Source organism: Zootoca vivipara, chromosome 5 (genome assembly GCF_965207765.1).
Source record: "Zootoca vivipara chromosome 5, rZooViv2.hap1.1, whole genome shotgun sequence".
Lineage (NCBI taxonomy): Eukaryota > Metazoa > Chordata > Lepidosauria > Squamata > Lacertidae > Zootoca > Zootoca vivipara.
In genome coordinates this window covers 597,303-624,865 of record NC_142588.1, presented here as the reverse complement: position 1 = coordinate 624,865, position 27,563 = coordinate 597,303, and the positions used below count along the sequence as shown (strand labels likewise).

The window sequence follows — 27,563 nt, the reverse complement described above, 5'->3', positions numbered from 1 at the left end:
GCATGCATCATCAAAACACTCCCCAAACTAAACAGTGATGGGGGAAGGGGGGGAGAGAGAAAGGTTCTGCCCCAAGGACCATACAATCTTGGATTTGTAACAAATGGCACATGCTTCCCAATTTAATGGGAACAATGGTTGCACCAGTTTCTTATAACATTTTGAGAAGTTTGCAAATTATTTGGACTTGAAGACTTGAACAAACATTGGCTTATAGAAAATGGAATCATTGGGATGTTAATGAATGAATACTATATTCAGCTGACAGACAACCAGAAGTCTTTCCCCATTCTCTTCTCTTACTTTCTTTTTTCTTCTTCTCGTCTTCTTTTTCCTCCTGTTCCTCCTTAGGTAAAGGTAAAGGGACCCCTGACCATTAGGTCCAGTCATGACTGATCCTGGGGTTGCGGCGCTCATCTCACGTTATTGGCCAAGGGAGCCGGTGTACAGTTTCCAGGCCATGTGGCCAGCATGACTAAGCCGCTTCTGGCGAAACCAGACCAGTGCGCGGAAACGCCGTTTACCTTCCCGCCGTAGCGGTACCTATTTATCTACTTGCACTTTGATGGGCTTTCAAACTGCTAGGTTGGCAGTTCCTCCTTAATTAGATTTTTTTTAAGTATTTCCATTAATCTGGTCTATTGCAGAAAGATACATTGCCCTGGGTATGAACTTTTGTATATCTTTTGATAAGTAGAAATAAAAGCCGCTCTTTCCATCCATCCCTCCAAAAAGGAAAAGGGGAGTTTGCCGAAGAGTGGCACCCTGAGAGCTGCGAGGCAGGCAAAGGGTTAACCCCAGCCTCTCTGTCTTGTTGTTGCAGGATCCATTCTTGCCTGCCTAGCGAGCGGTCCTGCATTACATCATCACCTCCATAGCCCATTCGCTGAAGGACGGTCCCTCGGTCTCTCTCGGCCCCCCACCCGCCTCCTCTTCCTCTTCCAAGGGAAAAGCCTCCCCTTCTCCCCAGCCTCCAAGGCGCTCGTGCCGGCGAGAGAGAGAGAGGTGCAGGGATCGCGGGGCGTCGCGGCTGCCTGCTTCCTTGGGCGTCTCGAGCATCCTTGATGCGCCTCGGCCTCGGCTGGGCTGCAACTGGGGAGGAGCGAGGATGGCGGAGAGCGAATGCGAGACCCCCAGCACTCCCGGGGAGTTCGAGAGCAAATACTTCGAATACAATGGGGTGCGCCTGCCCCCTTTCTGCAGGGGGAAGATGGAAGAAATCGCCAATTTCCCCGTGAGGGACAATGATGTCTGGATAGTTACCTATCCCAAATCAGGTAAGAGGCATGGCTGAGCTGGGGTGGGTGGAGAGGGGCTGAGAAGGAAGGGAGGGATCACTCATTCTCTCTCCCCCCCCCAGACACACAGTTCCCTCCCAGATTTCACCTGTCCTCCCTGCCCCCCCCCAAAAAAAACCAAGTTCATGCAATGAGCATTGATTTTTTCTGATTCCTAACAGACAAATGGATGTGATGTTGGGCTGCGAGTGGCCTACTAACAGAAGCGCATGACGTAAATCACATTTTTATACCTTGCTGTCTCATTATCTTGGTCCTAATATAGAACAGGTGCGTTCAGTACTGCAAATGTGTGTGCCAAAACAAAGGTTTCTGTGTGCAGAATTGGGTTAGTTTTCTCGGGTCTAAAGTCTCCCAGCTGTCTTTTAATTTGATTCCCTGCAATGCCTTATCTGTGGAGCACTAATGGAACAGCGAGATTGGCTGCCCTGTTTCCTGTTTAGGTGCAGTGTGTTTACTCGGAAGTAAGTCCTATTGAGTGCAATGCGATTAGCATCCTAGCAGAAATGGCCCAGGGCATTTGGGGACCTGAATAAGGAAACCCAAAGGATATTCACCCACAGGACTGGCCCAAGACATGTTGGCAGCTGAGGTGAACCACAAAATGGCACACACACACCCCCCCCAAAAAAGAAGGGGTGAGTGAAGATCAACAACAGGAAGGGGGTAAAATTAATATCTACTTTGGGATTGGCTGATCCTCTGGACCATCTCACTCTGCTTTATGATCTGAGAAGGCTTGATACTATGCAACCCAGGGGCTCTGAGACCTGTTTTAATTTAAGGTTGTGGCAAAGGAAGAGGAAAGAGGTTTGCAAGTTTCCTAATATGTATTGACTGATTGCAGAAGAGATTAAAAATCAGCTTGTTGCCTTTCTTTATTGACAATCTCCCCTCCCACGACATAAGTCAGGCACCCCCAAACTGCGGTCCTCCAGATGTTTTGGCCTACAACTCCCATGATCCCTAGCTAACAGGACCAGTGGTCAGGGATGATGGGAATTGTAGTCCAAAACATCTGGAGGGCCGAAGTTTGGGGATGCCTGACATAAGTGATTCCACGTACCTGAAAGGATTCAGTACCACAAGTTTTTGGTGACATGAGAGGTGCCATCAAGAAAGGATGAGACATGCTAGTTAAATGGAGCCACTGAATTCCAGGTACCAAGGACAAAAAATAAAATAAAATGGTGTAGACCACCCTTTGACGAGCACCTGAAGGCACAGGCTGATTGCTTTCGGAAATACAATATTGGACTGGATAGACCCCCAGTCGGATCCAGCAAGGCCTGTTGTATTCCTATGTTCACTGTCTCCAGTGAGTCTCCTTGGGAGAAGGGTAGGCTACCCTGACTGCAAATATGAATTTGCTAACAGGCCTACAGAGGACCTGCCAATTACACAAGTTTTTGATTCTGGGCATCTGCCTGCAGAAGCAAAATTCTGCAATGTCAGAACTGTGTGCGCCCCCCCCCCCCATGAAGTGGCGGGCTCCTTGGCATGGTCCCAGAGCCCTGTAAGCAAGGAACACCCAATGGGTGTGTGGTGGGGGAGTGGAGGGAATAAAGAAATGGGGAGCAGGGTATGGCAGGTCTTCCTTGAGATGATAGATAGATAGATAGATAGATAGATAGATAGATAGATGATAGATAGATAGATAGATAGATAGATAGATAGATAGATAGATATTTGTGTGCCCCCCCCCCAAAAAATGTGTATAAGGTTGTGACTGCTTATGCAAAGTAAGCAGCAGGCCCACTGTATTTTAGGTAAAGTAGATAGATAGCCCCGTATCCTATTCACTTAAGGGGAATCTGATTACAATGGGCAGGGTTATCTTGAAGGAATGGCACACAAAAACACTTCGTGTGTGCAGAAGGCTCTGTTACTTCATCTGTTTGAAGCTGTAGGCCCAGGTTTGGCTCTAGTTCCATACAACTAATCTCACTTAGCAACATATCCAAAGACAAATCTAACCTGTTCAGTGAGGCCCAGATAAGTATTGAAATATAGATGCCGATATTGAGACATATCTGCAACCATGTAGGCTGTGCATGAAGAAGGCTGTTTCAGGTGTGGGAGAGCTCCAGGAGAAGAGGGCACACACCTGAATTAAGTATTTATTTGCACCTGCTTATTGCAGTATTCAGTCATCATTTTTACTGTTAAGGATTTTGCCATGTCCTGGACAAATGTTCAGTTGAATGTGGTAGACTGGACAGATGCAGCGGTAGCGTGCGAATGCCACATTAGAACTGGCTGGCTACATCGTTATTGCTTTCTTTAGCTGTACATCTGAAATATTTATGGCATGCAGGAAGCAAAGCACTAAAAGCTCTACTTGATTCCTTTCCCCTCCCAAGTCTTTTAAAACGCTTCTCTTTTATGAATCCTGCACTAGATGCGTATCTGTTGTGGCCTTTGCTTAATTGTTATTTTCCTTAAGACTTGATTCCTTGCAAGTGTGCTAAGCCTAAGAATGCGTCTCTTAACCACACCATAACCAGATGCAAGGTGTTTTTGACCTGGGGAAATGTTCAAAGATGGGATTCTCTTGTCCGCCAAGGAAAACAAGAAAAGTGGTAACATTTGTGATTCTACTGCTTGTGTAGATTGGATATTACAACAGAACAGACCCCAATAAGGGTTAATTTAAAATTGACATAGGCCTTGTAAGCATTAGCTCTAGTTGCCCTTTTTGAATTGTTACATTCAATGATGAAATGGAAATGCTGTCAACTTTTCCACTTTCAACTTTTCCTTGCATAATTACATGGAGAGGTTTCCCCCCAGAAAGTCTTCTGATTTGCTGTCTCCAAGCACATGTTAAAAACACCACTCTCTGAGCATTAAGCTCCTTCAGACTCTACTTCAGGCATCCCCAAACTGCGGCCCTCCAGATGTTTTGGCCTACAATTCCCATGATCCCTAGCTAATAGGACCAGTGGTCAGGGATGATGGGAACTGTAGTCCAAAACATCTGGAGGGCCGAAGTTTGGGGATGCCTGCACTACTTCAGGGGTCAGCAAACTTTTTTTTGGAAGGGGCCGGTTCACTGTCCCCCAGACCTTGTGGCGGGCCGGACTGCGCGTGTGTGACACGGCGGAGGGGGCTTCTCTCTCCCCCCCAGCCCCTCCCCTCCCCCTACCTCCTCTGCCGCTCTGCCTGCGGTTGGGAGCCGGCGGTAGAGGTGGCGCCTCTCCTTTATAGATATCATTGTTGTAAACCACTTTGATTTTTTTTTTAAAAAATGGCATAACTGTATATAAATATTTTTATAAATAAAAATTAATATCTGACCTCACTTAAACAGATGCCAGCCACAGTTCATTGCAGAAACAGGAAAGCATAAATACCCTAAAATTAAGCCTGTAGGGCAGGCACCCCCAAACTTCAGCCCTCCAGATGTTTTGGACTACAATTCCCATAATCCCTGACCACTGGTCCTGTTAGCTGGAGATCATGGGAGTTGTAGGCCAAAACATCTGGAGGGCTGCAGTTTGGGGATGCCTGCTGAGGGCCACTATGCCTGCAAAGATTTCCCACTATTTGTGCAGTTGCATACAGTTGCCTTTAGGTTTGCCATATATCAGGCATCCCCAAACTCTGGCCCTCCAGATGTTTTGGACTACAATTCCCATCTTCCCTGACCACTGGTCCTGTTAGCTAGGGATCATGGGAGTTGTAGGCCAAAACATCTGGAGGGCCGCAGTTTGGGGATGCCTGCCATATATGACTGTGTGTATTCCTGGAGAAAATGCTGTAAATTATTGTACTACTTTTCTCATCTTGCAAATCTGGCAGCTTGACACAGCAGAGCTGTTCAAAACGAGCAATGAAGCCGTCATTCTCTCAGTGGCACTGCACATGTTCCTTGCTAGATTTTGGTCTGTGGAAGAATCTGTTGTCAGCAGCAAGCAAGCATCTCCGTGGCTGATGCAAACTACAGCTGGTCTGCTGTTCTCACGTTGTCAAGTGCCTTTGGCTGCTGCTGCCCTGAAGCGATTGAGCTGCATTACAGATGTAGCTTGTGGCAGTGAATACACCAATTCATCACTTAAGCCCAGAGTCCAGGCTTAATTTATTAAAAGGGAAAAAATGACATAACCATCAGGCAAGAGTATGCTGGAGGTTCACAAGTGATAGGTAAGGGTGGATATAGACAACCATTCGTTAATTGGTGACTTCCCACATTTGCATGTAACCACTGAGCCACCAAATAGCAAACATGCGCTGGATTATGGAGAAAGCTAGAGAGTTCCAGAAAAACGTCTACTTCGCTTCATTGACTATGCAAAAGCCTTTGACTGTGTCGACCACAGCAAACTATGGCAAGTTCTTAAAGAAATGGGAGTGCCTGATCACCTCATCTGTCTCCTGAGAAATCTCTATGTGGGACAAGAAGCAACAGTTAGAACTGGATATGGAACAACTGATTGGTTCAAAATTGGGAAAGGAGTACGACAAGGTTGTATATTGTCTCCCTGCTTATTTAACTTATATGCAGAATTCATCATGCGAAAGGCTGGACTAGATGAATCCCAAGCAGGAATTAAGATTGCCGGAAGAAATATCAACAACCTCAGATATGCAGATGACACGACCTTGATGGCAGAAAGCGAGGAGGAATTAAAGAACCTTTTAATGAGGGTGAAAGAGGAGAGCGCAAAATATGGTCTGAAGCTCAACATCAAAAAAACCAAGATCATGGCCACTGGTCCCATCACCTCCTGGCAAATAGAAGGGGAAGAAATGGAGGCAGTGAGAGATTTTACTTTCTTGGGCTCCTTGATCACTGCAGATGGTGACAGCAGTCACGAAATTAAAAGACGCCTGCTTCTTGGGAGAAAAGCAATGACAAACCTAGACAGCATCTTAAAAAGCAGAGACATCACCTTGCCGACAAAGGTCCGTATAGTTAAAGCTATGGTTTTCCCAGTAGTGATGTATGGAAGTGAGAGCTGGACCATCAAGAAGGCTGATCGCCGAAGAATTGATGCTTTTGAATTATGGTGCTGGAGGAGACTCTTGAGAGTCCCATGGACTGCAAGAAGATCAAACCTATCCATTCTGAAGGAAATCAGCCCTGAGTGCTCACTGGAAGGACAGATCATGAAGCTGAGGCTCCAATACTTTGGCCACCTCATGAGAAGAGAAGAATCCTTGGAAAAGACCCTGATGTTGGGAAAGATGGAGGGCACTAGGAGAAGGGGACGACAGAGGACAAGATGGTTGGACAGTGTTCTCGAAGCTACGAACATGAGTTTGACCAAACTACGGGAGGCAGTGCAAGACAGGAGTGCCTGGCGTGCTCTGGTCCATGGGGTCACGAAGAGTCGGACACGACTAAATGATTAAACAACAACTGAGCCACCTCATTCTGGCAAGCCATTCATTCAATCATTCATTTTTTTTTAAAAAAATTGTATACCGTCTTTCTATCTTACAATACTCAAGGCGGTTTACAAGCTGAAGAAACAAAAAAATGTAAATCTTATAACAATCTAATGCAAAACAAAAATGCGATAAAAAAACAAAAAAGTAACATTCAACAATGATTAGAATAGTATAAAATAATAATATCAAAGTTTAACAGAAATCCACTCAACAGTTACAATAAATACTTTCTAAACTATAATCAGTAAAACAATGACAAGCCAAAGTACAAAAAATAATTCAATACAAATTGAGAAGCAGAGACCACTTGAGGGTGGAGCAAGGCAGGTGGAAGGGTACAGCTCCCTCATGAGGAGTCCCAGGGCTGGTGGAAGAAGGCTCTCTTAGCCAGATAGGGCGTCCAGGTGGTTCAATGTCCCCCATCAGCCTTCCTCCAATGTTATGCTGTGTACTACAAGCTCCATCACTCTGACCATCTACTATGCTGGTCACAGCTGATGCGAGTTGCAGTCCAAAACATCCAAAGTTCCCCCGGTTGGGGAAGGCTGATGTACAATGACGGCCAGCGATTCTGCAAAGTTTCAGAAAGGGGAATTTTCCATCCCTGCCTGGAGGGACTAAACCTGGGGGTGTTTGCATGTGCTGTGCTTCCTCACTCTATCTGAAGACAAAATAGGGCCTCACCATTCTGTAGGCAAGTAAAAATGTTTCTTGTTCGTGGCAGTTGGAGTCCAGTTATTCTGAAGATGGGATTTTATCTACTGTATTTTGGGGCCTGTAATTGAAACAAAATAAAAAAATTCCTTGCAGTAGCACCTTAGAGACCAACTAAGTTTGTCATTGGTATGAGCTTTTGTGTGCATGCACACTTCTTCAGATACACAGTAAGGCGTCTGTAAGCTAGTGCTCTTCAAATTTTGGTCCCTAGATATTTTTTTTGAGTAGAACTCCGCTGTGGGTTAAACCACTGAGCCTACGGCTTGCTGATCAGAAGGTCAGCGGTTCGAATCCCTGTGACGGGGTGAGCTCCCGTTGCTTGGTCCCAGCTCCTGACAACCTAGCAGTTCGAAAGCACGTCAAAATGCAAGTAGATAAATAGGAACCGCTACAGCGGGAAGGTAAACGGCGTTTCCGTGTGCTGCTCTGGTTTGCCAGAAGCGGCTTTGTCATGATGGCCACATGACCTGGAAGCTATACGCCAGCTCCTTCGGCCAATAATGCGAGATGAGTGCGCAACCCCAGAGTCGGTCACGACTGGGTCCCTTTACCTTTACCCATCATCCTTAGCCAGGGCCAATGATCAGAGATGATGAGAATTCTAGTCCAACATCTTCTGGGAACCCAAGGGTGACACCTGCTCAGCTCATCCATTAACAGTGGGATTCTGCCTCAACTCTGTGATGGCAGCCAATATGGCGGTTCTAGATACTAATACAATCCAGACCATCTGTACAAACGCTTGGAGTATCTCGGCGTCTGCCACAATCATGCCAAATTTCAGGCACTTATAAATGCTATAGTAAAAGATTTCTTCTTGTTTGTTTTAACTGCTCACAATTGTTTGTCCTATAATTACTGGGGAATTTTTTTCTTTGTTTCCTGCCCCTGTAATTTTTTTCTTTAGTATACAACTTTCATTGGTTTTAAAAATTGATTTACAAAAATAACAAAGGACTCTAGAAAGATAAATAAATAAGATAAATATAGTAAGTTTTTACTTATCCTTTTCAGCACATATATCTGCAGTAAAAATGAATATTGTTCCCAAGGTAATATTTTTTACTATAGCATATTCCAATAGTGTCAACAGAGAGAAAAATACTAACCTGGCAATGCCTTTTAAATAAGTTTGTATAGTACAGAATATAAGCAAAAGAAAGCCTAGAATATAAGGAGGGGGGAAAACCAATTGAAAAAGGAGGCATTTCATTCCTAATTAGAAAGCATACTATTAGGCTAATGGAATGGTGTGGTTATCTGGATGTTATCAAGGATCCAGGCAGGAGTACATAAATGTAGCTGTTAGCATCTTTATTACCAGGTCTGGTAACACTATGCGTAATATACTGAAATAAAAATATTAATAGATCTAGCAGGATTCATTCTGATATAATACCATGGTACATTTTTTAAAAAAATTATCTTGCTATACTGCATTACTCAATTACTGGTGTTGTTTTTTATTTGAACCAGGCCCTCAAATGAGCTCACATAGCTGCTTTGTAATATTTTTTAATAACACAAGGGAAGGATAGTCGTCCATCTTTTACTGGTCTTAAAGGGTATGTTTCAAGCCACTTCAGGTTTTGTTCGTGCCCATAAAAATTGTTATGACCATTTTCTGCTACAGGTAGGTAGCCGTGTTGGTCTGCCGTAGTCGAAACAAAATAAAAAAATTCCTTGCAGTAGCACCTTAGAGACCAACTAAGTTTGTCAGTGGTATGAGCTTTCGTGTGCATGCACACTTCTTCAGATTCATTTTCTGCTAGTTAGTGATGGTTTCCTGAGGTACCTTCCAGATTAGAAAGCATTTCATTCATAACTCTGATGTTTTAAAAACTGATATCTTTAGGTTTTGTTTTCAATAAACAAAATGTGCATTCTACTTGATTGTAACAAAACCTTTAAGTAGTTTACAAGAAATACTAAGAGTTACTGATGAACCACATAAAATCAAGTAATTGAAACCAAGTACTTGATTTATAAATTTTTATAAATTACTTATAAATCAAGTAATTTATAAAACCATTAAAACCAGAAGTTATTTACCTGTCATACTAACTGGCCTGTCATATTAATTAACTCTTTTTGTGATTCCTATTTTTTCCACAATTGAGTTCAGTTAGTTTGTCTGTACTTGGTAGATTCCATACTCCCCCCCCTTTTTTTTGCTACTACTACCGTAATTATTCTGCATTCCCTTAGGGGAGTAGGGCTAGTCTACATGCCATTATCCCAGGTGCCTGGCGCCCTCCAGAGGTTGTTGGACTCCATCTTCCTGACAGTAAGAGCTGTTCGACAGTGGAATTTGCTGCCAAGAAGTGTGGTGGAGTCTCCTTCTTTGGAGGTCTTTAAGCGGAGGCTTGACAGCCATATGTCAAGAATGCTTTGATGGTGTTTCCTGCTTGGCAGGGGGTTGGACTGGATGGCCCTTGTGGTCTCTTCCAACTCTATGATTCTATGATTCCATCACTCCCAGATAGCAGATGGCTAATGGTCAAGGGATGATGGGAGCTGGAGTCCAGCAACCTCTGGAGGAAACCACATTGACTATCCCTGAGTTGCCTGTTTTGTGCTCATAACGAATCTGTGAAGCAGGTAAGGTTGAGAGAGAGGAAACGACCAGCCCAAGTTCACCCATTAGCGGTGATTTGAACTCAGGCCTCCTTGATCCCAGCCTGACACTATATATCCATTATACCAGGGGGCGGCAAACCCTTGCTACCAGCTCAGTCAGTCCCTGTGCAGAGCTAAACCGGCGCCGGTTTAGCTCCACGTGGGGACTGACTTCTGGGACGCAGCCATGGCTTCCTATTGGCTGCAGGAAGCTCCTGCTTAGAACCAGAAGCTATGGTCACATTTGGCTGATACTATACTCATTTCTGTGTTTTACTTCAGCCATTGTGCATCTCCCTGACTATGTGATTGCAATTGTTTGAGAACCCTGATCCTGCTAGCAACTAGGGGCAACAGCACCCATGTATTGCCATTTTCCGGAAAGCGAACAACATAAACCCAAAAGGTTCCTGGCAATGCAATGCAAACAAATTAAATAATGGAATGGTAGAGGAACCCCCTCTGACCCTGGAACTGAATAATGCAGATCCGTCGTTAATATTAATATAATCAATATATACGTTGACAAACATGAAGTCACTGTGGTATATGTGTAGCTGTCACTTGAGCTACGGCAATTGTGTTAAGAGGCAGCATAATTGCCCTGTATAATTGTTGTTGTTTTTTAAAATGTTTTTTTTAAAAAATGTATTTATTAAAGATTTTCTCAAACAACAAAACATACAAAAATACAAAACACACAAAGAAAATTACAAAACATAAAAAAGAAAAAACAAGAATACAAAAAGAATACAAAAAAATGCAAAAACAAAAATTCTAACTATAACCCTTATTTCCAATCTATTGACTTCCTCATTCCACCTCCTTCTGCGATTCTTTACATATCCTCCGTAGTAAACTCTAAATCTTATATAAATACTAATTATTACTTTAACTATACCTTAATTCTTTAATCTTTTATATCTTATCCTTTTATATTCTATCTAGATCTTACTTCTTAATTAAATTGTCCTTAACTTCTGTCAATACTTATTTCACACCATTGTATTATCTACAACCTCTATTTTATCTCCCTCACTTCCACTAATTCTAATCTATTATACGTTTATTCTTTAAATAAATTTTAAATTTCTTCCAATCTTCTTCCACTGCTACTTCACTCCGATACCCTGTATAATTGTGTCCTGATGTTAAAATCTGTGATGGAAACCTACAGAGGCCTCTTTTTTTCAGAGGCCACCCCAGGTTGCAAAATAATGTTCTGTTCTCCCCTAAAACCACTTCCAGCACTGGAAATTACACGTCTGTCTTCATTCTGAGTCTGAGCCTTTCTGATGCAGTTATTGTAAATGTTAGCATCTAAAACAGTGTAGCAACTGTTGCTAACTACATTGAAATTTCCTAGCGGTAAAATGGAAGGAAACCCTTCCACAGTATATGGGAAGATGCGTCCACAACTTTCAATTTTTATAGTGACTGGAGCTGACGTATGTCAGCCCCAGTGTCCGAAACTCCCCTTGTTCTAGGCCAGGCTTCCGCAACCTCGGCCCTCCAGATGTTTTGAGACTACAATTCCCAGCATCCCTGACCACTAGCTAGGGGTCATGGGAGTTGTAGGCCAAAAACACCTGGAGGGCCGAGGTTGAGGAAGCCTGTTCTAGGCGCATTTTGCAACAGAGAATTTCACTAGCGCAAGCAGTTTCTGAGCTCTGGGCGCAATACTGCAACTCATATTTCAGATTAAAACTGCAGAGTGGAAGGAAAGGAGGACCTTTATCTGCCTCCCCACTTCCAGCTACTCTCTGAAGACTGGAGAAGAGACCCTCCTTAAGAATATTAGGGAGGTGGGCAGGGGACGGACCAGACCATGTGAAAAACGAACATAATATTTTACCTGCAGTTCATTCATTTTCAGCTTTGTATTCTTGTTATAAAAAAATGCACCTAGACATGTTGTTGTTGTGCCCATAACCTCGGTTTATTGGTGCCATTTAGCTCCTCGCTTTCATATCTCAGTTTCTAACACTGGTCAGTCCCTCCTTTTTTAAAAAAAGCCATTATTTTTAATTGTGCAAGGAACAAAAGGCAGCAACATTGGGCCGTCCCCCATGAGCCTTGACAGACACAGGCAAAGGGATTTTGACCCAAGGAATGAGAAATCCAAGCCAGGGAACTTACGCCATCAGCTCCTGAAGAGATAAATCCTTTGTTGCCATGCAAAGGCAGGTGCCAGTAAAGGCGGATGTCTGGGGAGCCTAATTGTCTCTGGGTGAATTCTGCAAAAATATTCTCAGTGGAGGGAGACATCGCAATTAGAAGTGTCATGTTTGACTCAAGTTCAACCATGCCTTTTTCTGCATGTCCATGGAAGGAAAAACAAAAATTAAAATGTGTTTCCTGACTCCCCATCTTTGGAAAGACAAAAACTAAATATTAACTTTTGTTTACCATCCAGCCTGATGAAGTGTTCTGGAGAACCTGAAAGCTGGCACACCAGTTTGTGAAATTTTGATAGGTCTGATAAATATATTGCCCTAACAGGGATGTTGGGGTGGGTCTTCTTCTTATTGGTTAATATAGGTACCTTTACTTTTTGTTAGAAAAAAAGGGATTATTTTAAGAGGAATACAAGAAAAGTGCAAAAGCTCAGAATTTTTTTCTTTTGCAAAAGGTAAATCTCCCCCCAAATTTTGGAATATTGCTTGTTGGTGGACTTCCTTAAAATGTGTGCACATTAATATTAATACCAAAAGAGGACATGAGCCAGCAAGAAAGAGGACCACACAAACTGGAATGGGAGATCATGGGATATAATCTTAGAGTTGGAAGGTACCCCAAGGGTCTTCTGGTCCAACCTCCTGCAATGCAGGAATCTCAACTAAAGCATCCATGGCCAACCTCTGCTTAAAGACCTCCAAGGAAGGAGAGTCTACCACTTCCCAAGGGATTCTGTTCCACTGTTGAACAGCTCTTAGTGTATTTTCTTCGTATATTTTCCTCAAAGTGCTGTTAAGTCATGTATTTACCAACTACTTTACAAAAATTAGCCTCCAGAAATTCCTCAGGTAGAACTCTTCAGCTAATGGATTCCTTCAACATACTATACAGGGGAGATGAAATGGGGAGGAAATGGAGGCCACATCCTTTTACCGGGAGATATTAGCAGCAATTTGCTTTATGCTGCACTTTTGAAACGATTGAGTTAGCAAAAGCAGCCCTGAGAAATCTAATCCAGAGCGCACTCATGAGGCAATGCTTTTGGGGGGTTTTAACCTGTGGATATTGTCCAGCCTCTGAGTGTTTTCATTGTTCAGTCACATATAAATTAAGGAGTTGATTCGGTGCCACATTACAGATCTTTGACCAGAATGGGTGTGCAACCGAGCTTTACTGCAAGAGGTGATGATAGCTTACATAATTTTTAAAAAGGTTTTTAACCACCATGTCCAGAGGTAATATATTATCCTCCGGATGTCTTGGGCTACCACTCATATTGACCCCTTCCAGCAAATAATGTCTGGATTGCCATCTGCTATCTCATGTTTATTTGATTTGCAGGCACAAGCTTATTGCAGGAAGTGGTGTATCTGGTGAGCCAGGGAGCTGATCCCGATGAAATTGGGTTAATGAACATAGATGAACAGCTTCCAGTCCTAGAATATCCTCAGCCTGGACTGGACATTATCAAGGTACGTCTTAATCGACTGAAAACATGTTGATCAGTTGCAATTATTTCCATTTTACTTCTGCTTATTTGGCTTCCATTTTCAGATCTCCCTTTTAATTCCCCTTAAGTCTACCGGAATGATTCATAATTTATTGGGTTGCCCTAATAGTTTGCTAAAACATTTCTGTAAGATATATTATGCTTTCAGATAATATTCAGCTGCTTAAGTGCTTCAGCAAGAGGCACCGAATTACCTCTCTTGTTCTAAAAGTGGAGTGCCGCAAGGGAGCTGCTTTGCATGTTACCAGGAAGCGCCAAAGAGGAACTGTGTATTCTCCCCGGTCAGAATTTGGAAATTCAGCAGGCCTCTTCTTTGTTGTCTTTTAAGAAAATATTCGAAACACATTGATTTGGGTTTTGTCAGAGGCTGTTGTTGCGACTACTCTAGAGTAACGACGCTCCACATTCTTGTCTTTAGACAGTTTTATTTAGTGCAGTCTATTTACAGTGAAATGGGGGTGCAGAAACATGTCTGCTTAGTCCGAGCCAGAATCCGGGAATGGCGTGCCCCTCGTCTTCTTCCAGCATAAGAGTCTTGGGACGCCAAACCTTCTTCCCCGCCTTCTCCTGCGTAATTCCGGAACCGGAGGAAAAAGGGTCTGCGCTCCATGTTTTCCTTCTCCCCCCTTCCCCCCTCTCTCTCTTCCTCCCTCACGTGTATCAGGGGCTCTTTTGTGTGGCCGGAGCCCTGCATCCCTCTTCCTCCTTCCTCACTGGACCCCTCCCCCTCCCCGCTGGCATTGCTGCTATTGGAGGAGCTGCTCTTGATGATGGGAGGGGGATCTCTGTATTCCCTTCCCCTTACAGGTTTTAACTCAGGCTCTTTCTTCTCTTCATCATTTGCAGTCTTCTTCCATTTTCCTCTTTTGTGTTTCATGTTTTATTATTAGACTGCAAGTCTATTGGCAGGGACTTAGAATCATAGAATTCTAGAATTGCATGGGACCACGAGGGTTATCTAATCCAAACCTATGCAATAAAAGAAACTTTTATCAAGCTTGAACCTGACAAAATCCATGAAGTATATTTTTTCCAGCACCAACTTAACATGAAACACATCACTGGCATAGAGCATCATAAACCTGAATCTTGCAAAGCACTGTTTTAAGTGAAAATATACCCTGGAAGATGGGTGGGTAGATTTATTTATTTTGAAGTTTCTAAGATTTACTCCCAATCCCACCCATTTTTTTAAAGATAACCTTTCATGGTTTAAATGCTCTAGACAGGGCCGGTGCGTCCATTTAGGCAAACTAGGCAGTTGCCTAGAGCGCGTAATGGAGGGGGCGCAAAACCCCGCAAAACCCCCGTGCCACCGCTGCCCTCCCACGGCGCGCACTCGCACTCCTCCCGCCTATGGAGCACGAGCCAAAAGGAGAGCTCAGCGCCCTCCCGCCTATGGAGGGGACGCTGCGAGCTCCTCAGCGGCTGCAATGAGCGAGTGGAGGCGGTGGCGGCAGCAGCGGCAGCGCCTGTAGCTGAAGCTTTCACTCACGACAGCCGCTGCTAAGGAGCTCACAGCATGCCCTCCATAGGCGGGAGGCTGCTGAGCTCTCCTTTTGGCTTGCGCTCCTCCCGCCTATGGAGGGGATGAAGGGGCGCCAGGAGGTGATTTTGCCTAGGGCGCAAAAAGCCCTAGCACCGGCCCTGGCTCTAGAATTGTATTAAGCCGCAGCTCAAAAATTCCCCTCAATGAGGTCAGGAAAGAAGACTTGCCACCTTTCCAGAGAAAGAGTTCTTCATTGCCACCACTTACTGAGCATGTGGCTGTTTCAGCGGAAGGGCATTACAGGAGTGGAAGGGCCCCTGGTTGGCCACTGGGAGTGCAGAATACTGGACTAGATGGGACTTTGGATGGATCTGGCAGGGCTCTCCATGCATTCTTAAGAGGTGTGAGAGAACGTCCCTTCGATATCTTCTTGCTGTTTCCTGGCATATGGTCACACCAGCCTGCGTTCAAGCCACATCTCGGAGTCTATTTAATGGATAGCTCAGTGCAGCAAAATGTATCCAAAGAGGATTTCTGCATCACAAGAAATGTGCAAAAACGGCACAGCAACCCCTCTGATCCTTCGAGACCAGTTTCAGTCTGGCTGGCAGCTTGAGGTCCAGGCCACTCTCCGGAAACTGGGCTTCTCACCCCAAGCCCTATTGGCCATGGGCATAGACCAAGCGAGATCCGAGGTCAGACAAAGAATTGTGGACACGGAGAGACAGCTGGACAGAATGAGGTCCCCGGATTTCAATATAGCTAAAAACAAGAAATACGTTGCTGCCCCGGCAGCGTATCTCTTTTATCTTGAATCCAGAAACTCAAGAAGAGCCTTCACGCTCGCCCGAAGCTCGGCATTGCCCTTGGCAGTGCTGTTAGGCTCCTTTGGAAAGATCCCATACGAGCAGAGACTCTGCTCCTGCCCATTGAGGGAAGTAGGCAGCCCCAAACATCTTTTTTTTTTTTTTAAGATGCCCTCTGTTCGATAAGGCACGCAGAGATACTATCGCCCCCATTCTGGAGAGCCTGGCCGACCTCCCAGATAAGGCCAAACTAAAGGCCCTACTATTAGGAAAGGAGCAAAAGTTAACTCGGACGGTAGCCAGATTCTGCACACAGATCTGCAGGACCAGTCTCTCTCTCTCCCCCCCCTCCAAGAACAAGACAGCCATTGGAATAGCAAACTCGGTATTGGACTGTGGGAAGTAGTTCCTTCGCTCGGGTACGAAACTGAGAACTTTGAGCAGCACCGGGGGAAAGGCCAGCTGGACCCGCCCTCTGGAAACATAGCCCCTTTGAACTCATAGACTCTTATATCCACCCCGAATGACAACTCCCATAGCCTTGTAAAGCATTTTTATTTTTAATAGCTGGTATATGACCGTAATAAAACTTGATTGATTGATTGATTGAACGGCACAGCAGTCCTGCTCTCCACTCTTATCCAATAGACAGGGCATCCTTCCCTATCAAAATATTATACTGAAACTGCATGGTGTGTGTAACTACACAGGAGCACCAGGTTTTTTTTGTGTGTGTTTAAAACCGCCCCCAGTGTGTTTTCTCAAGTGGTGTGTTCTATTGAATTTCATTGGCACATCTCTCTAGCTAAAATGAAACCATCGGGGGCAGCTGCTCTACATTTTTCCGGGGTCAACTGAGGGCAGTGCAGTGTCTGTGCACTACTGGAATCTATGGTGTAAAGAAGGGAGGAAGAATTAAATGGGAAAGAGCACCATTGATCAGGGGATTTTAATGGACCCCTTCTCTTTTCTGAAATGGAGCCTGGGTATTAATCTAGTGCTGGAAAGGTGAGGCCTTATCAACTCTGCAAGTGGTTCGCTGGAATTGTTTGTTAAAATGCTGCAGCAGTCCTTTTTGGCTCAACTTCCTGCCCTTTGGTTTCAGTTTTGTGTCTCTCTATATAACATGGGACCCAGGTGGCGCTGTGGGTTAAACCACAGAGCCTAGGGCTTGCTGATCAGAAGGTCGGCGGTTCGAATCCCTGTGATGGGGTGAGCTCCCGTTGCTTGGTCCCAGCTCCTGCCAACCTAGCAGTTCGAAAGCACGTCAAAATGCAAGTAGATAAATAGGAAGCGCTACAGCGGGAAGGTAAACGGCGTTTCCATGTGCTGCTCTGGTTTGCCAGAAGCGGCTTTGTCATGCTGGCTACATGACCTGGAAGCTATACGCCGGCTCCCTCGGCCAATAACACGAGATGAGCGCGCAACCCCAGAGTCGGTCACGACTGGACCTAATGGTCAGGGGCCCCTTTACCTTTACTATATAAAATGCTGCTCAAAATGCCCAGGAATGTGGCCTGATTCATGTACAACTGAAGCAGCACAGGAACCAGTAACAACCACGGAGAGAAAACTCGTGGTTCTTTTGAGCAGCAGAGAGGAGTGTTGACTGCATAGCAAAGAAACCGAAGCATGCATGTTCCTGTAGCAGTAACTTGGTGTCTGAACCGCCAAAGCTTTGGGCTAGAAATATGAAACTGGAAGTTATGAATAGAGGAGCACAACAAAGAGGAATCTGGATCACTTAGAAGAAGGGATATATTATTTATTGGTTTATTTTCCATCATGTATTTTACAGGAGCTTACTTCTCCCCGCCTCATCAAAAGCCACCTGCCGTATCGTTTTTTGCCTTCAGACCTACACAGTGGTGAGTCCAAGGTAAGAATGGTTAGCGTTGTATTATTTATTACCTGTGTGTTTTGTGAAATGGGGTGAGAGAAAAACCCACTGATTAAGATGAATAATTTCCATGTTCTTAGGTAATCTACATGGCTCGCAACCCCAAAGACCTGGTGGTGTCTTATTACCAGTTCCACCGCTCCCTGCGAACCATGAGCTACAGAGGAACATTTCAAGAGTTCTGTCGGAGATTCATGAATGAAAAGTGTAAGAAAGTTTGACACTGGCTATTTGGCAGTACCTTGTAATGTTTCAAATTCTGTTCTGCCCCACTTCTTAGGAACAAAGTGTGAAGCCGTCTTGCTCGTCATGCCTCTAAAGTTCTGGTTCAAACTGTTCATGTTGGCATTTGTCTCTTCAGCTGATGGAGGGACCTTGGATATTGAGAAGGATGCTCTCCATCAGAGATAAAGAACCTGTGGACCTTCTTGGGCTGCTGCTCCCTTCAGCTCCAGCCAGCATGGCTAATGGTCTGAGAGGATGGGAGTTGCAGTACAACAACATCAGGAGGGCACCAACTTGGAGAAGGCTGACTTAGGCACTTGCTAAAGATGAATCTCACATGAAATGCAGCTACAAAATGCAGACGATTCTCTCTGAAGTCACCAGAAGTCACTAAATATATTGGAATACATTCAGAGATTGCTTTTTGGCACTCCCAAAATTCCCTTTCCCATGAGAGTTCGGTTTTTTTGGGTGGGACGCTACATTCAGGCATCCGGAGGAATGTATGCAAAGGCTGGGTCCCTTCCCTGAAATTAATCCCATTGTGATGCCTCCGTCTGAATGAATTATGGAATTATGGAATTATGAATGAGTGAATATAGACGAAACGAAGCACCCTTTATGATGACACTAAAGTTGCATTGGAAGGAAGAATAAGACAGAGACGATTAAAGATGCTACCAAAAGGCTTATTTAGCTCCATATCAGAGATGGGCTGCCAGTTGCATTCACTAACCACATAGCTAAAACATGGCAGCATGGTGATGGCAAGGGTAGGTGATTATTTTATCATTCAGGTGGTCCCATCTAAAGTTCTGGAGGCCTTATCCCATGGGCAGCCAACTTCTTTAGCAGGTGTCCAAAGTATAATAGATAGTTTGTGGGAATGTTGAGGGTGGAAGGAGAGGATATATTATCAATATCCTTCCTAACTTGCGCTAGCAAGTTTCTTCACTTAGCAGAGTGCCTTCCCCTTCTTATGCAGCAGAAAGCTGGTTGCAAACTCACGTGAGTTTCTTAATAATAATTTTAATAATAATATTTTTTTATTTATACCCCACCCATTTAGCTGGGTTTCCCTAGCCACTTAAGACAATAAGCAATACACTCTGGCTTGTCCAGATTGAGATATGTTGTAATATTCCTGGTAAGACCCCTTTTGAATCCCTCCTAATAGAATAAAGACACCACAGTCTTATCCATAAGTAACAAAAAATAGTTCTACTCATGATCAGGCAGAGCACAGTGTGATCCCTGAAGGCAGGCTTTAGGCTTAAAGTTACAACCATGTACAAACAGGAGATAACCTGGTGTGGCAGCCAGCAGTCCAGCCCAGGTGATTCAGGAAGCAGACAGGACGAACAGGAAGGTCAAAGAGAGGGAAGTGGCTGCGTCACTTGGCCTTTTACCAGGTCTGGAAAGGTCACACCCACCCACTAGTCACATGCAAGGAAGGGTGCTCCAGGCCAGGAGGAACAAGAAGTTTCGACTGACTGGGCCACTCTAGCAAGACAAGGAATGTTGTATTTGACTGCTCCAAGTAGATTACATCTCACATACTTCACCTCTAGTTTGCTTATAGTCAGGGCCATCTTACCCATAGGTGTTAGGGGTGTGGGGCACCGGGGGGCGGCTCTCAGGGGCACCAGGCCGAGAGTCCGACCCGAGAGTTGGAGTGCTGTGGCGGGCTGTTCTGCTGCGGGCGGCTCTGTGCCACGAGTTCGGGGGCAACTGAGCCAGCGAGACGCTGAGACGGCCAGCCGGCTCCACCCTCATGCACACCTGGGACTGGGCAACCGGGGGGGGGGGTGCCGGGTGGATCTTTGCACCCTGGCGCCGCATATGCTTAAGACAGCCCTGCTTATAGTACATGTGCGTTGATGTGGCTTCATTTCTGAGCTGAACCAGGAAACAAGCAGCTGTTCAGTATGAGAGATGCAGGCAGGAATACAGACCGGGTGCTATTAATTAGGCCCAGTCAGGTGCCACTGCCCACCCCTCCTTGTGGCACTCGAGTTGTCACATGGCCGTTCAAGCTGGCCATTGGTCATGTATTCCTAAACCGTACAGGGTTTCAGCTTTTAGTAGGAACCATCATGCATAACTGGGTCAAGTTCTACACCAAAAGCAAATATGTATTCAGACTTAGTTACAGGTAGGTAGCCGTGTTGGTCTGACGTAGTCGAAACAAAATAAAAAAAATTCCTTCCAGCAGCACCTTAGAGACCAACTAAGTTTGTCATTGGTATGAGCTTTCGTGTGCATGCACACTTCTTCAGATACCATCAGATACCCGAAGAAGTGTGCATGCACACAAAAGCTCATACCAATGACAAACTTAGTTGGTCTCTAGGTGCTGCTGGAAGGAATTTTTATTTTATTTTATTCAGACTTAAACATGCAAATGGTGAGTGCAACTTAACCAGATTCACATGTCTTGGTGGTTTCCCATCCTCTCTCTTATGTTTAATTTTCACACTGCCTGCACACAGAATCTGGGGAGGTTTTTATTATTCAAAACAAGAATAAATCTGAACATACCTATATTGTAAAGACCGTACATACTCCTCTTTTTAAAAGTTTTTGTTCGGAAATAATATAACATAGTTTTTGTTAGAAAACAAAATTCAGTAAATGCACTTCTTTCCAGCTTTTATGTGTAAGAGAAACTTAACTAACATTTATGTCCTTGCATATTAGCCATTCTATTTCCTGTCTCTACAGTAGGATACGGTTCTTGGTTTGAACATGTGCAGGAGTTTTGGCAACATCACATGGACTCCAATGTTCTCTTTCTCAAGTATGAAGATATGCACAAGGTAAACTCAGATCGTATAAAAGGCACCCCCTCCCCCTTGTTACCTATGGACTCCCCCCTCACCCCCCCATCCATCTGATCAGAATTGGAGAGTCCCTGCTCACTGATGCCAGTTACCATCGGATGGGATTCTGTGACTTGCAGTGATGCTTATATTTGATAAGCTATCAGTTTCTGAAATGAGATGGGGTATTAAATTGTAGGAGAAGCACTTGAGTGAAATGAATAAAAGGAAGCAAACAACAAAGCGATCCAAATGGAATGGAGGGGCAAATTTGCCAAATCCGAAGCCCTGCCAGGATCACAGTGGAAATTAATAAGCCATTTCAGGGCTCTGGGGCTGGCTGGCAGTCTCCTCCATTCTGGTGTGCATGTGTCTTAAGGACTGTCAGAGCAGGGCCAGAGGCTGATCTGGGGGAAGGGAGTAGTGATTCAGGGGGTTTTGTGCCTCCAGAAAGGTATCAGTCAGAGCTGGCGAGAGGCCTGAGCTGCTGGAGAATGGGAAAAGGGTGTCGGACACGGAGTGTGGGACACAGGGCAGGAGCTGGAGGAAGGACAGAACTTGCCAGGAGTGGAGGGAAAGACGCTGCCTGAAGGGCAGGGCGGGGGGTGGCCGAATCCCGTCCCCCACTCTGTCCTCTCCCCTGCTGTCCCCTAGAACCAGGAAGGGCTTGAAGAGGCAAACATAGCAGGAAAAGTCACCGGCTGCTTGCTCTCAGTCTGTCAGACAAGGGCACTTAAGTTTGGGTGTAGATGTGGCCACGCTGTTGCTCCATCAGTCTAGCTCAGAGCGCAAGTGGGGAGGCGGGTCAGCTTCCTAATTACAGACAAACTGTAAGTTTGTGCTTTGTCAATAAAGAATTAAACTACCAGTCAATTGTCCTCCTTGTGCAGGGTGTGCCCAGGACCGTGGATGCAGGTGTTAGGGGAGTCTTCATCCCCTTTGCCTTTAAGAGAGCGCACCTTTTAGACACACTATTTGTCCCGTTTCCAACTTTGCCACCTCAGAGCAGAGGGATGTTTGTGGGCTGCTCTCACCATAAAAAATCCAATCTGTGAGATGGAGCTGAGTGAACAGGAGCCCTCTCAGATTTCTAGCCATCTATTACTGGTTTGTGATGGGGTGTGGCCCTAAACGGAGCCCTCTGCTTCTCTTCCTCCCCTGCAAAAAATAAATGAATGGCCTGGATTGCTGCCGTTGGGATGGCTGTGCATGGAGCACTGGCATATGAATGGCTAGTATCAGAATCCACACAGGCAGTGCCCACCAATTCATGCCATGGTTCCCCCCCTAGGGAATGCCTATCTGGATTAGAGCATTTCTATCTAGTTAGGCTATTGTAATTTGCCTACGTTAGGAACAGTGGCGGAGCTTCATGGTCCGGCACCGGGGGGCGGGGGCAGAGAGCAGGCAGGGGCGGGGCATGCGTTCTGGGGGTGGGGCACTGGGATCGCGCTGCCGGGGGGGTGCGCTCCCCCCGCACTCCTCTTCCTCTGCCAGTGATTAGGAAACTGATATTCACAATGCTGTTACAAGCCATTTGAAAGGAATCTTTCAATCTGATTTCAGCTATTCAGCTGCTTGAGTTAGGACCTGAAAAATGAGTCTGTACCACTGGATTTTAGATGCTGCTCTCGACTCTGCTAAGAAAGACTTCTATGGCTGCTTGCGGGGCTCATTTGTTCTTGCTAACCTTCCCCTCTTTTTTGGCTTTTCTCTTTATTGGCACGTGTGCGTAATCTCTCATCACAGGATCTGGCAACTATGGTCGAACAGCTGGCGAGGTTCCTGGGCGTCTCTTACGACAAAGCACAGCTGGAGTCCATGGTGGAACATTGTCACCAGCTCATTGACCAGTGCTGCAATGCAGAAGCCCTTCCTGTTGGCAGGGGTATGTGTGTGGCACGATATAGTGCAAATATTTGTAAAAGTGGAAGGCAGGTGTTGTGATCCTTATGGGTCCATTGCGGCACTTGCAGATACAGAGGTTGAAATAGACGTGCTGCGCCCCTCTCTGTCGTCAGGTAATTACTATGATACCAAGGAGCTTGCCTGCAAATTCAGAAGCACGTAGTAGAACCCTTTTGGGACTAGAAAGCAATAGTTTATGTTTGTAGATACTAAAATGCTCTCTGGGATTTTTTCACACCTTTTAAAAAACTCACCTCCCTAAGCATGGGAAGACAGTGCTTCGGGATGATTCCACTGTGTCAGAGGTTCTTGTGGCTACTCTTGAGTAACGACGCTCCACACCTGCTTGTCTTTAAGGTGTTTTTAATTGTGCATTCTATTTACAGTGCAAAGTCTCTGGAAAACATGTCTGCTTAGTCTGAGTCAGAACCTCGCAATGGCTTCTTTCTGCTTGGCGCCCAACATAACAGCTTGGGAACCCCAAAGCGCTTCCCCCTTGTCCTACAGGGTGGCATGCACCTCAATTCAGGCGTGGGGGCGGCGGCGGAAGGGCCGTCCTTCTGACTGCTCTCCCGTCATTTCCGTCATTTCCGCCTCCCTCTCTACTCGGTGTTATGGCTCTTTGACGCTGCTAGAGCCTTGTCCCTCCCTCTCTGCTTCCTGACTCCTGTAATCTGATCCGCTACTGGACTTACTGCTCTGAGAGGAACTCGACCTGATGAGGGGGGGGGGGTGTTCCCTGTAAGCCCTCCCCCGTACATCCGGCATACTAGTTTTCTGTTGGTCCTTTTTTACCATTGGGTTTGGGAAAGGGAAATTGTCAATGGAAGAGTTGTGGCACATGCTCCCTGATGCATGGATTGGCTCAAAATGCTCTGGCTTTTCCAATGGGCTGTTGGGGGAATAGAAGGAAAGCGACAGAGGAGGACAGTGGAGACAAATGGAAGTAAGCATCTTGGCACTGAGCCTCTTGGGCTGGAGAGAGCCCATCACCTCTTCAGAGTGCGGACTGTGGCATAATAAGAAGACCATCCTAGATGTGAGCTGTTCTGATGATCTAGAAAAAGGGGGGTTTGCAAATGATGACGGGAAATGGAACTTCCCTCCTAACAACGGCTCAGCTCCCCTCACTGATGAACACCTGTCACTTTTAAAATTTGATCTTCCACACCCCTTCTCTTCCCCCCTCCATTGCCCCCTCCATATTTCACGTTTAAACAAACTGAACTGCCATTGTCACTTCTAGTATGGCCCAGAGACATTGCCACTGTGGAGCATAGCTGCCAAGTTTTCCCTTTTCTCACGAGGAAGCCTATTCAGCATAAGGGAAAATCCCTTAAAAAAGGGATAACTTGGCAGCTATGCTGTGGAGTACATATTTATTTGGTTTGTCCCACAAACACAACTACCAGTTTATTGGAAATGTAATGAATGTGTTTGCAGCACAGAGAATACAGTGGCTCTGTCTCTCCCACCTCCTTTTGTCTGTCTTCAGCCCAAGGTATCCAAAAGAAGAACAACCAAATTGTCACCTTTTTGTTAATTCTGTCTGGCCACAGTTGTTCCCGTTGCTTTACCTTACAGCCTTTGGACTGGCACTCTGTCCTACCCTTAAACAGCCCACCTCCGGAAGAACTTCATTTGGCCTAGGCATTTTCTCTCAGAATATATACTCAAACTTATTCACTGCCTGCCTTTTATCCATACATGTCTTCTTTTTTAAAAAATTCGTTTGTTTTGCTGCTTTGCATTTGTGATAATTTTCTGCATTTCAAAATCCAGCCTAAATATCGATATGGGTTTTCTGCCTGCCTATTTTTTCATTTGTGTGTGCAATTTAAAATCCTGTGATCAGCCTAAAATTAGTTTATTGCTTTGTTTAATTTACCATCAGCTACATTTTCATTATTTTGCTTTATGTTGGGTTTCTTTCATTTTCCCTCCACTTTTAGCTCCTTGACCTTTACTCAGAAGATAACCCCCCATTGCTGTGAGAGCAGGCTATGGCTTAGCTTACGTTCCTTACATTTGCTCCATATTCCATCACAAATCACAGTTTCATGAACCCAGGTGGGTGATTTGGACCAGCTATCCATACACATCCTTGGAAAATGGTTGTCCACAAAATGTAATACTTGCTATTTAAATTATCACCGTGAGGGCCAACATTTTTGTGGGCATGAGTGTTGCCAGTCAGATCCAAAGGAGGAGATTGTGCCTCTCTAATGTAGAGGTGGGGGACCTTTTTTCACCCTTCTAGACAGCCTCTAGGGGGCGCCTGTTGCTGGTGGGTTGGGTCCAGAGCAGAGGCGGAGCTAGCTGCTCTGGCACCTGGAGTGGCGCACATGCTGTGCGCCCAGGGGGCGTTGCCCGATAGCCACCTGTGGGGGTGTTGCCTGCGGCGAGCTGAGAGCGTTCCAGGGGGGTGCCGCCCATGACAAGCATTCCAGGGCGGGGGCGAAGTCACCCCTCCTCATGGATGACATCGGGGGTGGACTACACCCCCTGCACCCTCTTCCTCCACCCACCTGCGCCCTAAGCAAAACACCTTCTGGCGCCCCCCGGGCGCATGCGTCATGATGCACGCACGCACACCACTGATGCCCCTGTGTCCCCTCCATTGGGGGAGCTCTCCTTTTGGCTCGCGCTCCTCTCGCCTGTGGAGGGGACGCCGGGGGCTTCTCGGCGAGCGAGCGGGCAGGCGGCGGCAGTGCCCATAGCTGAAGGCTTCGACTGTGGGCACTTGCCGGCACTACCGCTGCCGCTCGCTCGCTGTGGCCGCCGCCGCTGGGGACCTCTCGGCGTCCCCTCCATAGGCGGGAGGAGCACGAGCGCGTGCCTTGGGAGGGCGGTGGTGGCGCGGGGTTTTTGCGGGGCAGGCTCGGCAGCGCCCCCTCCATTTTCACGCCCTAGGCAATGGCCTAGTCCGCCTAAATGGACGCACCGGGCCTGCCTCCGCCAGTGGTCCAGAGGACAAACTGGGCAAGGCAATTGTACAGCCAGCCCCATCCATTCTCCCCTATCCAGGAAAACAAGAGGCGTTTGAGTTGAAGGACATGTTCCAGACAAGCAAAAGCTCTCCAGGGGGTGGGAAGCAGGCCTGGTTATGGGGGAGTGGCTTGGTGAGAGACCCAAGGGCCAGATAGAGAGGCCTGGAGGAGTGCATTTGGGCCCCGTGCTTGATGCTCCAGCAACGGTGGGGGGGCGGGGCGGAGAGCAGGCGGGGGCAGGGCTAGTGCATGTCCTGGGGACGTGGGCAGGCAGTGCCCACCATTTCATGCCATGGTTCCCCCCTAGGGAATGCTATTGTCATTCGCCTACATTAGGAACCGTGGCGGAGCTTCCTGGTCTGGCACCGGGGGGGGGGGGCAGAGAGCTGGCACTGGGGGTGGGCGCAGGGGGCAGCCACGATGGCACCCCACTGGGATCACACTGCCGGGGGCAGGGTGCTCCCTCCACACTCCTCTTCCTCCACCAGTGCCCCACCCCGTCCTGATGTACACTATCAGGAATTACAGGGGGCAGAGAGAGTGACCAGCAAGCCGGGGGGGGGGATTCTCTAGCCCTTTTGGAGGATGACGCTGTTTTTGTTCACAGGTCCTGCCACACCCTATCAATGTTGGCTTAATTTCTGGTTCTCAATTTCTCTCTTTTCCAGGACGTGTTGGCCTGTGGAAAGACATCTTCACCGTCTCCATGAATGAGAAGTTTGATTTGGTTTACAAACAAAAAATGGGAAAGTGTGACCTCATGTTTGACTTTAATTTATAAAGCATAAAACAAAAGTGCATGACTCTGATATTGGGATCCCAGCTAGAAAGTGCTTTCTGCATTCATTTATTACTCGCTGGACACAACACTATACCTGTTGCGCATATCAATACTTTAAAAAAGGCACCGTGCATTGGGAAGTGAAGGTAAGGAGGGCCCTGCGAGATTGTGTCAGTGCTCCACCTAGTTCAGTCTTTGCTTTTCAGGTGTGGCCCTGGGCTGACCATCCCTGGCTCACACACGCATGAAGGCACAACAAGATTTCTCTGTTGGTTTGTGGGCATCACCGCTCACTGCCCTTCATTCCATAAGTTAACGGTGCATTGTATGAAAAAATAACAACAACCCCTCTGAACCTCTTGCCCTTCTTTCTCTTTGGGCAAGGAGGACAAAAGGAGCTGCTTCTTTTTGGTCTCTGCACAGCTGTAAAATTATTTTTACTTGTTCATTACTTTATCTCGCCCAGGGCAACCTAAAGCAGCTTACAACCAGACAGACAGACAGACAGACAGACAGACAGACAGACAGACAGACAGACAATAGAGACATTAAAGCAAGGTAAAAACCTTTGCCAAGCCCCTACCTGAAACTGGCCACATATGCTTTACTTGGAAAGCAAGGCCCAATCTGTTCAATAGGACTCTTACTCCCAGGTAAGATGGGGATAGGACTGCACCTGGGGGTGCTTATTCAGAACTAAGTTTGTTTCTTTAAAGCACTTTTGCCCCCAAATTCAACAAAAGACTCCCAGAGCTGCTTAAAAAGATCAGCAGTGAGGCACTGCGCTGATATTACCTGAGGGAATCGGCATTCAGAAAAGGATCGTGGAGCTCAATTCACCCCATTCCGGAAAGCTCTATGCACTTCTTTGCACAACGGATTTGTGAAATGATGGATTTAAGAACAACAAAGTATCTGTCCCT

General features: G+C 46.1%; 1 protein-coding gene across 1 annotated transcript; it reads left to right on the top strand.

Annotated features, from left to right (window-relative positions):
• Positions 1 to 819: 819 nt before the first annotated feature.
• Positions 820 to 26,655, top strand: SULT4A1 (sulfotransferase family 4A member 1). Its single transcript, XM_035137987.3, has 7 exons — positions 820 to 1,277; positions 13,551 to 13,681; positions 17,813 to 17,893; positions 17,995 to 18,121; positions 20,864 to 20,958; positions 22,711 to 22,849; positions 26,528 to 26,655. The coding sequence occupies exons 1-7, from the start codon at positions 1,109 to 1,111 to the stop codon at positions 26,638 to 26,640; spliced, it is 855 nt and encodes a 284-aa protein (XP_034993878.2). The 5' UTR covers positions 820 to 1,108; the 3' UTR covers positions 26,641 to 26,655.
• The last annotated feature ends 908 nt before the right edge of the window (positions 26,656 to 27,563 follow it).

What these genes read in the sequence shown, in the direction of transcription:
- SULT4A1 (XM_035137987.3), top strand. Translation starts at nt 1,109, where the DNA reads ATGGCGGAGAGCGAATGCGAGACCCCCAGCACTCCCGGGGAGTTCGAG. An exon ending in TACACAGTGGTGAGTCCAAG is followed by an intron (nt 17,894 to 17,994) that starts GTAAGAATGGTT and finishes CCATGTTCTTAG; the next exon opens with GTAATCTACATGGCTCGCAA. An exon ending in GAGATTCATGAATGAAAAGT is followed by an intron (nt 18,122 to 20,863) that starts GTAAGAAAGTTT and finishes CTGTCTCTACAG; the next exon opens with TAGGATACGGTTCTTGGTTT.